The 14429-nt window shown below is 32.5% G+C and overlaps 1 protein-coding gene across 1 annotated transcript in view; it reads left to right on the top strand.

Annotated features, from left to right (window-relative positions):
* LOC106465121 (atrial natriuretic peptide receptor 1-like) overlaps positions 1–14429 on the top strand; it is a 145663-nt gene that overhangs the window by 93028 nt on the left and 38206 nt on the right. The window contains exon 8 of the mRNA XM_022392956.1: positions 7483–7641. Within this exon, the coding sequence (XP_022248664.1) occupies positions 7483–7641 (159 nt within the window). The remainder of the gene's footprint in view (positions 1–7482; positions 7642–14429) is intronic.

Below are 14429 nucleotides of genomic sequence, written 5' to 3'. Positions count from 1 at the left end.
TCATTACCCATTCAAGCCGTCTCCAGCCATTATTTTGTATCTTATTTATAACTTTCCATAATTTTAGATAAGATTTGCACAAATCTAACATTTTAGAACTTTATGAGAAATAAGTGGTGGCTCTTCTAACACTCATCCTTTATTCAGATTGCAACAAGTTTCTGCTCTTAGATTCTCCGATAAAGTGCAGATAATATTTTGTAGTAATGCAGTGTTTCGAAACCAGCTTCAAAATTGAGAGCTTTACTGAAGGACTATAATTTCGTTAAAGCAAGTTCTTTGGTTTAAACTGTTCACTTTCACATCCAAGTTCATAACACCCATTGACCGAAAACTAAAAGTAGAGTTGTGCAGTAAACATTGTATACTCTATGAATTACATACTCTTATTACATACTCTATAAATTACATATTCTTATTGCATACTCTTATTACATACTCTATAAATTACATATTCTCATTGCATACTCTTATTACATACTCTATAAATTACACATTCTTATTGCATACTCTTATTACATACTCTATAAATTACATATTCTTATTACATACTCATAAGCACGCGAACATATATAGATTTAATTGAGCAATGTGAGATATGTGCTGCTAAAAAAAGACAAAAATAACCTAACAATAAGCGCGTATTGCTTTTATATTAAAACAAAATGGGAAAAAATACTACACTAAAACAGTACCTTAAAATTTACAGTAAAATATTGGCTGTCCAGTTACTAATGGTTTACCGTATATATTGTATTATCTTATATACACGACAATTTCAAAGTGTACAATTCATTTACTGTTACTTTTGAACAATGTTTTAGAGTATACTACATAGTTTTTACTGTAAAATTTACAACTGTTCGAAAATATAGTTGTGTCAGACTGTAAAAAAACATCTTCAAAACTAAACACTTTATTTTCTGTTTTTCGATACGTTTGATACCTGAAATCAACATCTTTAAGTGTTTAATATTTTTATTCTGATATTTAATGTGGAATTCAAATTCCCGTGACTGCCCCAAGATAGTTACTAAACTCAACTAAAAGATTTAGTGTCTTTATTTTAGTATTTTGTATAATGTCTACATTTTTGTGTCATCAACACTACCTTACCAACCTGTAAGGAATGAAGATTTATAACACACATATACATATATATATACTGGCTGTTCCCTTTATTATGACTTATACCTAATAATGGGTTTGGCCACCATTTACTCAAAAACAGTCATGACAAGTCGTGACATAGAGTTCCCGAGACATGCTGTGGCATAGAATCTACATGAGATGACGTGGCATCGAGTCCATAAGACATGAAGTAACATGGATTTCACAAGAAGTAAGGTAGTATAGAGTCCACAAACGTAACGTGACATGAGTCCACCTGACATGACGAGGAATAATATCCACAAGATAAAAAATAGTATAGAATCCACAAGGTGTGAGGTGACATAAATCCACAAGACATGGCATGGTATGGAGTCCACATGAAATAACATGGTATAGATTCACAGGACGTGACGTGGCATGGAGTCCACATGACATGACATGGCATAAAGTCTATATGGTGCTTCAAGGTGTCCTTAGGGACTTTTCCCCATTCAGTCATTAATATTGTGTGCAATTTCTAGAACGAAGTAGGCAGAGGAATGTGGTGGCAAATTTGTATTTTACGTTAACCCCATTAATGCTCAATTGTATTAAGATTCGTGGATTGTGGTGGCCATGGAAGATGATTAAAGTGTCCATAATGTTCCTCAAACTATTCATACACATTTGGGTACAGTAGATGTGAGCACTGTTATCTTGGAAGTAGCTGCCCCCATAAAAATATACATGAAGCAACGCTGGATGTACTTGACCAGAAATTTTGATAAAGTAAGCTGTGGCATTCATTCTGCCTTCTAAATGAACCGAGGGACCAAGGCTATGGCAGGAAAATAAGCCTTAAACCATGACTCTACCACCAAAGGCATGGACTGTTAGGACAATACAAAATAGTTGAGTAATTTACGTGACTTTCTCCAAATCTATCGTCTATTGGACTGTATCACTTTCGACAGTTCTTATTAATTCAATGCCCTTCTTACACCACTCAAGGCATTTTTCATTTTGGTAACTAAGTCCTACTGTTATAGTCCATTTATTGCAGAGTTCTTTGTAAAATATTGCTGGAAATAGGTGTGGATTGGCCTGCATTGAATGTCTCTGTCACTTGGTATATTGTTTGGTTATAGTTGGACTTTACCATCCTGTCTAACCGCCTTTTGCCATTTTCTACCACTACATGTATGTGGCCACAATTTCCCTCACATCAGACATTATTTTCGCCTTTTGCCATTGCTGATAAACTCGAATGGCCAATATTTTTAGGCAGTTTACAGAAAAAAAAAAAGCCCGGCATGGCCAGGTGGTTAAGGCGCTCGACTCGCAATCTGAGGGATGCGGGTTCGAATCCCCGTCACACCAAACATGCTCGCCCTTTCAGCCGTGGGGGCATTATAATGTGACGGTCAATCCCACTATTAGTTGGTAAAAGAGTAGCCCAAGAGTTGGCGGTGGGTGGTGATGACTAGCTGCCTTCCCTCTAGTCTTACACTGCTAAATTAGGGACGGCTAGCGCAGATAGCCCTCGTATAGCTTTGCGCAAAAATTCAAAACAAACAAACCAAAAAAAATATCTTGACTACTATGGCATCTATTAGATGTGAACCCATTACCAAGCCTCATTCCAATCTTGTGATATATTTGTCTTTCCCCATATCTGTTAAACTCACTGCAAGTGTGCTTGCCGCATTCATTTATAGCCTTGCAGGGACCACCTGACACATCATTTATGCGCATAGCTCAATCTGAAATGGTACATAGGTCAACCAGTGTACATACATTGTTCATAAAGACTGGAAACTACCAGGAAAAGAACATGCGATCTTTCACTCACGAAGCGCGCATGTAACCATGGAGCCACATACTACTCATCGACAAAAAGTTAAACTGTAAAGAAACAATATAAAACTTTAATTGCACATTATTTTTGCACTTAGGCTTGTAAACGGAAATACGTATAAAATAATATTTCGTGTTTCTGACAATGATGATGTGTATTAAAATGTTTTTATTTCACAATTCTATGCTAGAAAGTTATATGAAACTTAATGTATTATGCATTATTTATAAAAACAAATTAACTAGTGTAAAACATTCCAGAAAAACAGAGTTATGCAGTTGAATAGACTATATTAAAATGTGTTTCTTTAAGCTCGAATGACCACAATGCAGAGATTGAATACGTTGTATTAAAACGATTTTGAAGCCTCAACACGTCGTCGCAGTCCATGTCATTACACCCATTCTTACTCTTTTGATAACTGTTCATCATCACAATAGACCAGCATTGTAGTTTACATTCAGATGGAAGGATTTTGCCGCTGACTTTTATATTTGTGTATTTTCACATGTTACAGGACGACACACATTTCTCGCAATGGCTAGTATGCAATTTACTGCAGGTCTCTTTCTGGATGGTTCTTGTACCACACGTTGATCCATATTTCTCTGTTTTCTAATGCCATTACGTACAAGGGATATCCCAATTTACTTCTAAATTAAATTGTAAATGTCTGAGTGTATGAATATTTTGCGTCATATACCCTAAAAGCAATCAATTTTAGGTCGTATAACACAACATACGAAACGACCAAACAATGTTAAAAGTAGTTCTGATACATGCAGTTCCACCGTGAACTTTATATCGACTGCTGTTGTCATGTGACTTGTTTATTTGTATATAACGTACTTAACCCTCTGTATTTATTGTACTGATTAGTATTGCATAATATTGATCTTTATTCACATAATTTTGTTGATATATTGTAAACATTAAAATCACATTCAGTAATGTATATAATATTATATAAAATAGTAATTTTCTTGAAACGAGCTTTTAAATTTTCCATAAGTCTATTTATTTTGAGCAAATAACCAAAATTATCACTATTTTGAGCTTTTCGTTCACCAATATGAAACTAAGATTCAGATTTTTGTCCCAGCTAGTTTGGTGTGCAGCACAGCGCTTTCTTTTTTGTAACCATTAAGTACTATTCGGAGAAAAGTAGGACAACTACTAAATTCAACCAACACGAATTCAGTTAGAATTTTGTTTACAAATGTTTGTATTTTCTTTCAAAAATTCAGATATCAGTTATATATTTGGTTAAGAGAAATATTTTCCTTATCAGTCTACTTAATTTGAAGATTATGGTCTATTGAACCCACCGTCAATTTTTGGGCTACTCTAATTCGATCAAACGCTGAGATTTGACTATTATTCTTGTACTGCACCCATGGTCCTAAAGCACAGAATGCATTTTTGAGGCAACGGGGCACGAACTTTGAACCCTCAGAATTCATATTCTGGGCATGCTAACCACGATGTTGGATTAAATTACTTCACACAATATAAATATTTTAATTTTTATTAATCAGAAATTTTAGATGAAACAGTAGATGTTCTAGTTACAATTCGATACCTATCCTTCGAAATTAGAGAGACCTATTCATTTCACTTCTCAACTTTTACTTGTTACTTTGTCGTAATGTTCTTTTGTCGTTTTTAAACACTTACGGTTTCACACATGGCTGTGTTTGACTGTATAAGACAAGGTTGTTTTTACATAATGGTATACTGCCGTAGTTGTGAATTATAATATGGCACCATCAGATATTACGGCAAGGATTCACCATGTACTGTGACCACGTCATAGGTCTGTACGAAATAAGTTATGTCATAATTAATCAAACAATGACCTGCTTAGTCTTTTCATAATCTTAAACAACCGCACATTTTAAATTTATTGTTTCACCTAAAAGCCGGACGTGGCTTAGTATTTAGCGTGCATAGCTAAGGATCAGAAGGTCCAAGGCTCGCCCCATGAAGCCTTTTAATAAATTCCGCACTTTTGGTTGTGGGAGATTTATAAGAGTCAACTCCTTATTTGATACAATGCAAAAAAAAGCTCTTGTGGCAAAGTAAGTTTCTCAGTTGCTGCCTTTTCTGGTCAGTATTTCATATTTAGTAACGATTATATCTGAACTTTCGAGTTCTCAAACCTGACCGTTTAATCCATGTGTGCATAAGATGCCGTACAGGATTGAAATAACAAATAATCAAATGAAGTGATTGTTAACACAGTCTTGTAAACTGTAACTGTTATAAAAGTAATGATTCGTTAATGAAGTGGGTGGGAACACAATGATGTAAACTGTTTCTAAAAGAGATTACTATTTTTTGAAACAGTGTATATCGTGGAACAAGTGAAAGAAGAATATATAGTTTACTGATTAGGCATCATTGCAGCCAAATCAAAACGTATTGTAAATACTTGAAAATTGAAAAAACAAACAAAAATATGCCTTTCTTTTTCAACATAATGTGCTTGGAGTTTCAAAGTGCGAAAGTTAAAGCATGCTCAGTGTCGCACATATATTTTATTGTAGCTTGTTCTAGTAATGTGGAAGTGTTAAGCTTGGTTTTGTAAGAAACTATCCAAGTTTGTGTTACAATTATTTATGATATGGAGGATGATGTGAAGATGCAGAAAAGAAGATGTATGAAGAAAATAAATTAGTTAAGGAGCAGAAGCATATTCACATCTTTTAGACTACAAGCGTTATCATGATGAGAGCACATTACGCTGACTTCTGTAGGAAAAGACGCCAAACTGTCATTAGCACTTTCTCAAAATTCCTGGAAATTACTAAATTAGTCAAAATCAAAATGCAGAAAGAAACTATCATCAGGAAATTTCCAACATCGATCTTCTGTATAACTCTTCCATTGAAAAAGAACAACAAAATCGATTAATTTTAGCATAACAAAAAGCAAGACTTCTTATCTTACACACACTGCTACATCGTAAGCTATAACCCCCCAATAAACCATGTTTTTGTCAATCACTATGAAGAACTGGTCATTATACTGCAACTCATTATTACACCACTTCTTCCTAAACTTAAAAAAGCTAACTTACTAGAATAAATCTCTTACCCACCGAACATTGGCAAACGATCAGTTCCCAACTGTTCTAATTACTGAACATCAAGTTACTCAAACAATATCAATCATAATATTCTCAAAACAGCCGTTACCCCACAGATAGCCAACCTGCACTCCTTCAAACACCCCTAACAAGCAATGGAACATGTTTAAAAAACATTACCCCGCTATTAAATCTTATATATTCAGTCTCCTTTAAGCCAAAAAAAAAAAAAACAACAAAAAACGCACTGATCTTTAGAACCTTAAATTTGATTATAATAAATTAATTAACAAGGAATGTAATGTTGCTATACATAACAAAATAGTATTAAGTAACTGGAATTAGATCCAACTTAACGATATTAGTTTCTCAGAACCCACCGAACTCATTTTATTATAACCATCTGATAGAAACTTTAAAAAATAATAATAGTGGAAAAAACATTTTCTAATTCTTGACACCCAAAGAGATTCAAACAGATTTTACCAACTTATCTTTCAATTTATAAACACAAATCCACTAATCCAAGACTAAAAATTTTAAAAGCTGCTCTAATCCAAACAGTAGTTGATCTTAACCGACTTGTCTATCATTAGATAATTTTACATTACATTCATAAAGTAAGATGGGTCCTCCTACTGACAATATCTCGGAAACGTATCATTGACATTTGGACAACCAGTATTGGTCTTTCACATTCTAACTCCTCCTTCAAAACTCTTGAGTTTATGCTTAATTACTTCCTTACCCACATAAACTCTTTTAATGTTATAGTGTCCTTAAAACCCCATACACGCTAACTTGTGCAGAAAGCAAAGTGACAGGCTAGTTAAACATTTACTATCTTACCAAAACTAAATAAAATATCACATACATCGAGACTTCCGAATTAGGAAATCGTGCACAAGTTAAAATTGTACCAACAACAACAAAAAAGTACAGAGACACTAAAACACTCAAGATCTAAAGAGGTTATCCATTCTACGAATTCATAGATACAAATATTAAAATGCGAATATAATAAAATTGATTTACTTTTGCTCTAACTATTCACCTTAAAGTCAAGAATAACCATATACAAAGAAAAATAAATTAAATCACTTAAATTTCTTCCTACATTACGGCTGTTTAAAATACATTTTCTCTAAATTTTTCGTTGTTTCACAACAGCTAATAGCATGAGTTTTGCTACACAGAGAATCAATTTGTTGCAAATTGTAAGAGGATTGTTTTTGTTGTTGTTGTTTTACAATACTTCGATTGATATCTTGTCATTTCTAGGATGACTCCTCAGACTGGTTTTAGTACTGGTATTTAAAAAATGTAGCGCTACAATCAAGTAAATGTTTTTCTTTTTGAAAAACTCCATCAGCGCATGTGTTTTAACTTCACTTTTATATTTAAAATCATAGCTAATTTTTCTTGATACTACTTCTTGTAGGCTCCTACTTTTGGGCCTCACCAGAACAATTGCGAGAACGTTATCCAGACATGCATGGATCTCAGAAAGGTGACGTCTACAGTTTTGCTATCATTCTCCAGGAAGTGGTAACACGTTCAGAACCTTATAGTACCTCTTCAACTGATTCAGATCCTGAAGGTAATCTTTATACAGTCTACCACAAATACATACTTTTGGTGCTATGAATTAATCAGAATAGTTTTAGAGTGCTTAAACAGTACATTTTATGAATACAAGTACCTAAAACAACCTTCACAAAGACGTATCATTTATTACGTTAATTGTATTTAATATTTTATTGCTTTTTAGCTTCACATATGAATTTGTATAATATTAAAGTGTCTTAATAGTAAATGTCCCCAATCTACGTTCAAAGGAGCTACCTTTAAAACTGACATCACTAGAGGAATAGTAGTTCTTTCGAGTCCGCTAGAGGGTGTAATAGTACTTGTGATAGTATAACAAGTTGATTACATCATATTGATTTTAATGGATAATGATATATTTTCATTATAATATTGAATAGTTATCATTTAATTTCGTCATATCAGTTAATATAGTTAAGTAGTTATAGTTGGCTTATTTATTCAGTGGATAAATATATGTCCCAGACTGCGATTACAGACGTAGACATCAGAATGATAAATTTTCCACACAAATATAATATACCATTTAACTAGATGACCTTATTTCACGTGTTCGTCTCAGTCTACTTAATAATATTTACTAAGGTTACAATCGAGTACCACGTGATACTTCTTTCGACTATGAATATATGGTTCTATTTCTCAGCATTCAATATGATGCTGGTTAACCACAGGAGAGGAAAAATGGGGGATCAATTAGTAAAAATATGTATATCTTAGTATTGTTCAACTCTAAATTTATCTATCTTTAGTTTCTGGGAATTTTTGTATATTATTCTCTATTTGTCTGCTGTTATTATTATATTCACAAGTAACGTTAAATTTTACTAATTACTACATAAGTACTCACTTCTGCTGAACGATATGGACTATATGCCCAGTCTTATTATGTAGATTGATACTTATACAAATTAACTCAAGATAGATCAAAGCCAATCTATGATAATGATGAGCAACTTAGAACTGTTATTTGAGGTTAATGTATAATATTTTTGTTGTGGTTTTTATTGTTCATTAGGTTCTTTTGGATAATTTGGTAAAAAAAATAATGAAAGTCCAGTCCACTTGACGACAACCAATGGTCAACGTTAACCCTAACTTTACAAATAACCTTCGTCTAACAGAAATTCCATTTAATTGTTAAGTTTCCCCTGCATATACAATAATTTATCAAAATACGAACTCTGTATTCACAGCATTGCACTAACTGTAACAAACAAACTGATTAAATCGTACATTGGTTTTTTTGTCTTGCTAATAATCTCGCTAACTGTCTAGACTTTTCGCTTTTATACATGGCGCCCCCCCCCCAGTGGCACAGCGGTATGTCTGCGGACTTACAATGCTAGAAACCGGGTTTCGATACCCGTGGTGGGCAGAGCACAGATAGCCCTTGTGTAGCTTTGTGCATAATTAAAAACAAACAAACAAACAATTTATACATGGCTTAAAATGTTTTCTAAACTTCGAACAAAGTTCCAGACATTGAGGCCAAGTCCATCACGTTAGCTAAATTTCTTTCCAGTTAAACAGTAAAACAAATGTTCAGTAAGCGTCTAAATAAAAACAGGGGCTATAACACTGCTATTTACGTAGTTTATCATTCCCCATGATCAATATTGCATTAAATCTACATCATTAACCAACAAAGTAACTCTTGACAGTTAACATCAATATTTGTAAATCTAAATGGTGTAATGATTAAATCATTACTGAAATATGTAAAGCCATAATTTTGTTTAATAAAATCTTCCACATCTATTGACCCTAAAATATCCATTCACTAACTTTCCTCTTGATTTTTTTCCCGTGGCTTCTGATGTAAAAATATACTTATCTCTTGCCCTTTTATCATCACTTGTCATTTTCTCATTGGGCGAATTTTCTTCAGGACATGGAATCTCCTGGTGTTGCATCCTTGATAATACAATGGAAGTTATTTTGACAGGAAACGCAGTTTATTCAGTAGGTTGTTTTACCTCTGAAGTCTTCTTTGAAGGTAATCAGTTGGTCATTCTATTGTCAATCTGGTCATGATGAATGATCTTTGGTTTGCATTGCAGGTCCTTCTGGATTCTATAAACCATATAATTGACTCTTTTGAGTAAAGCACAGGATTTTTTCTACTTGTAGCTGCTCATCAAATATTTGAACAAGTATTTTATGTTTTATAGTCAGTTTCTTGTTTTAATGTATAATGCTTAAATTACATAGTTTTGCAGCAGAATGCTAACAAATATTGTCCCGTTCATTGAGGTGGCATTCTTGTCATGAGGCACATAGAAGCTGTACTTCTTTTATCTATAAAATATTCCTATGCTATGACGGAAACAGCTGAGAGAAGTGAGTCTTCTTATTAAGTTTTACAAGGAATTTGAGGCCAACCCAACAGTTAATGTAGCCAATCGGAATCTATATTAAAAATTACAAGTACATTATGCGATGCCAAGAACTGGTACTCACTTTTATTACTTCGTGGCTTATATTTCTTTCAAACCCCCAGGCTCTTTTGGAACTTGAAGTTGTCTGCCAAACTTATATTTGACCAGATCTCCAATATAAATCATATGAAATTTTATTTTCCATAAGTCATGAGACTCACTGGTATTCTATGACCAAGTAATGTAATCTGTGGCATTTAATCATTTGAGACGTTCACAGCTTAAGACATACAGCTCCTTTAAGAAAGGTTGTAAACTCCATTTATGTACATATTATGTCTTACTTCCAAGGCTGCTACTTATAGTGTTATTTGATATGAAAGTACGAGTTGTATAACCTCAAGGTTATGCAATGTTCCATCCAGACTCTATGCATTGTCGTGTTTGTGGTCCTAGTAATGATATTCATCAGATGAAGAATTTCCAGTTAAGGGATTCTTAAACCAAACTGGAGCATTTGGTTGTCTAAGTTATTCCTAATAAGCTCTTGTTTAAATGTATCATTTCTTGTTGGAATGACAACTGCCTTCCTTTATATCACTGGAAAATCAACTTTTGGTGTTATTCTCATGTGGTGCACGGGAAGTTCTTGGGCATAGACTGTCAAACTGAAGCACGTTTAATATTAGATTCTTAATTATCCATTAATTCTATTTTCAATATGCAGTCTGCTCTATGTTAACTATCCACACATCATAATGTGTAGAGGAGCTTCTCTCTGCGAGTGTGACTCTCGTCTTTCCTCTTGCTGGAACTTTATGATCATTTCTATTTGTCTCAGTTCATATTTTTTGAGGCAGTTCTGAAGTTTTCATCACTAGATCATTTTGAACAATGTTATTTGTATAATCAGTGTCAATCAACATGTTGCAAGGCTTTTTATCAATCCATACACGTGGAATGGTTTCCTTAAACTTTTGTGAATCTGACATTCCTTGATTTTTTTTTCCTCTCGCAGTAAAAATAAACAAAAACTTAACCACATTGCACGAAAATTAGGACACACACGTATTGAATACTACATAGTTTCAACTTTAAAAAATTCATAAGAATTTTAGTTTTCTATAAATTTTCATGTCATGAAATTCCTTTAAATTTTGTTCAGACATTTTTGAAAAAATGCCTTTGTCGTAGAATATCAGATTATTTAATATATTTACTCTATTTCACTTTCATTAATATATTTGTTTTGAATAATTACTTTTGCCTATTGTTGTAATACTAGCTATAATTTGTACAGAATGCTGCATAAAGTGAGAAGTATTTATCAGTGTTCCAAACCTGACCTTTCAAAATGGCGCCAGACCAGACTAGGTATTGGTTTTTGTACTAACAATATCTTTGATCTATATCAAATTTTATCTCATAAATATACTCTGTTTTTTCAATAAATTATAATTTTTACTTTAAGTTTGAAATTTGACTTATATAGGCGTGCACTTGACAACTGAAAGGTTTTCACTTGTCTAGAAAGATACTTGAATAATGAACTCCTTTATCTCAAATAGACCATACTTTTTGTCATGGAATCACGAACTTACAAGTATATCACCATAGTTTAAATGTCCACTATAATATTCACAGTACTTATTATTTCAATGATAGTGATGTAACATCACAGCATATAACACATTATATGTTGCCCGGCATGACCAGGGCGCTCGACTCGCAATCTGCGGGTCGCGGGTTCGAATCGTCGTTACACCAAACATGCTCGCCCTTTCAGCCGTGGGGGCGTTATAATGTGACGGTCAATCCCACTATTCGTTGGTAAAAGAGTAGCCCAAGAGTTGGCGGTGGGTGGTGATGACTAGCTGCCTTCCCTCTAGTCTTACACTGATAAATTAAGAACGGCTAGCGCAGATAGCCCTCGTGTAGCTTTGCGCGAAATTAAAAAACAAACAAACATTATCTGTTTTCTCCATCATACAAAAGCCTGATGGTGTTAACTCTGCCTCCAAAGAAATCGTCAAAAACCCCAACACTACATTTTCGTTCGACACTAAAGCAACTAGAGATTATGATTTTTTTTAAAGTGAAAGATAAGGCATCATATTAATAATGTTGCCGTTACTACAGTGAATATCTCTAATTTCTGTAAGTATTGTAATATCTATATAATTCTCTATTTGTATGAGAAAAACCTAATTTTTACAGTTACAATCAATATTCTGTGTCGTTATGTCTGAAATGTATTAGTTCTACTTTTCATTCTGTTCAAATATTTCGTGACATTAGAACAAGTTGTGGTTATTTACAGCCATATGATTTATGAACAAAGGTTAGTAAGTGAGTTTAATTGAGTAGAAAGTACACAAGAATTTTATGCTGAATGAAATGCACATCTTGAACATGTCCCGACAAATATTCAGAAACAGAATGTCATGACTACACACTTAGTATCTTGGATCACTATATAAAGCGAAATATTCAATAAACAATGTTTACTGACTATTATATTCAGTGACATACAAACCAGTTAAGTTAAAATATATTTAACGTAATTGTATCTTGACTATAAGGCATATTTTATAATGATAAACACGATACAACAAATGTGGCGGATTTATAAAATGTGAAAGAATAAATTTATCTTTTCTTGTAGACCATATCATTCATTGTGAGAAACATAGTAAACAACAAAATTGAGAGATTTTTTCAAGAACGTTTTTATTGTTGTTTGTTTAATCTTACATAGTGGGACACATTGTCAATTCTTGCAAAACTAATAGTATGTATTTGCCATTGAATTCTGCAAAATACAAGAATTGTATACACTTTTTTAGTTATAAACTATATTCATTTGTGTGGGGAAAATTGTATTTGATGTTTTGGTGAATTAATAAATTTTAATATTATAATTCATGAGTGTAAATAAAGTGAAGTTTTTCAAAATTTTAAAAAGATACAGAAACAGAATTTCCGATTTGTCAATAAGTATTCAAACTAATCAATGTTTGAATTATTATAAGGTGTACTACTAATAAAGTTAAATTGTAATATATTTTGAGTTTTATGCAGAGTTTGAACAATTTATATTAACAGTATCAATATTATGTATAAGGTAAACATATTATTTATTTTAAATTTGTTGTTGTTGTTCTCATAAAATATTTCTTTTCTGCCATATTAAAATTTGAATTCTATCAGCCCTCTCTCTCTTAGTAAAAGGTTGATAAACAATCAACTGTGAATTTTAGCTTGTCACCGTTTTGACATTCTATCAGCCCTCTCTCTTAGTAAAAGGTTGATAAACAATCAACTGTGAATTTTAGCTTGTCACCGTTTTGACATTCTTTCAGCCCTCTCTCTTAGTAAAAGGTTGATATACAATCAACTGTGAATTTTAGCTTGTCACCGTTTTGACATGTAAAAAGCATGTCAGCTTCAACAACATGCCATCACCTATGATGCATCAAACTAAATAGTCTGTAGGGTTTAAAAACTCAACACTCTTTGCAGTTTGAATGTGTGATCTTTCTATAGTATAGTTTCAATGTTAATATCGGATCAAAGCAGAAATGCTTTTAGTTTTAGTAGATATTTGTCAGTTTATGCCCAAATAACTGTGAAAATATCATTAGAAAGGTAAGAATATCAGTTTTAATTTCTACAATAGTAATGATTGAATATAACTATTTGCATAGATCCTTTAAAACTAAACTTTAGTGAAACAATTATGTAGATTAACTTAAAGCTAAACATGAAATATAAATTATTTTATATCATAAAATATTTAGAAAATTAGGGCCCTTTTCAGGGCAAATAAATGTAAAAGTGTGTTTTACAAAATATTTATTATAGAAATTAAAATTGTATAACAAATTAATTAAAAAAAATTAAATTTAAAAACGAGTGGCATGTGAATTTACTATATAGAATCAAAACTATAATCATACTACAGTATATTAAAATGTATTAAACCAATACATACACCATAAAAACACAATCGGCTATGGAACAGTAACATAAGGGTCTCGTTCAAGTAATGGTTTTATTTATAAAAACAAAACAGTATGTGTGATTAAATATTATATATATATATATATCTGTGTGTGTTTTCATTTCAAAACATTTCTGTAATGATCATTAACTAACAAGTTTGTTTCTGGCTTGAAAAAGAGCGTTTGCTCGAAACGTCACCAAGAAAATAAATTATTACTATAGTTTTTGAAAGAGATTTATCTCCAAAAGTATAATTTATTTATTTTGTCAACTTCGCATTGTTCAACTTATGTATAAATATATATGTAGGCAGATTTTGTTAAACAAGACCGATGTCTGTAGGCTTACTTTCTTCTTAGAATTCTTCTCAAGAAGTCGATAAGCCGTCTTAACA

This window comes from Limulus polyphemus, unplaced genomic scaffold, assembly GCF_000517525.1.
Source record: "Limulus polyphemus unplaced genomic scaffold, Limulus_polyphemus-2.1.2 Scaffold1843, whole genome shotgun sequence".
NCBI classification, from domain to species: Eukaryota; Metazoa; Arthropoda; class Merostomata; order Xiphosura; family Limulidae; genus Limulus; species Limulus polyphemus.
This window is presented reverse-complemented; position numbering and strand designations above follow the sequence as displayed.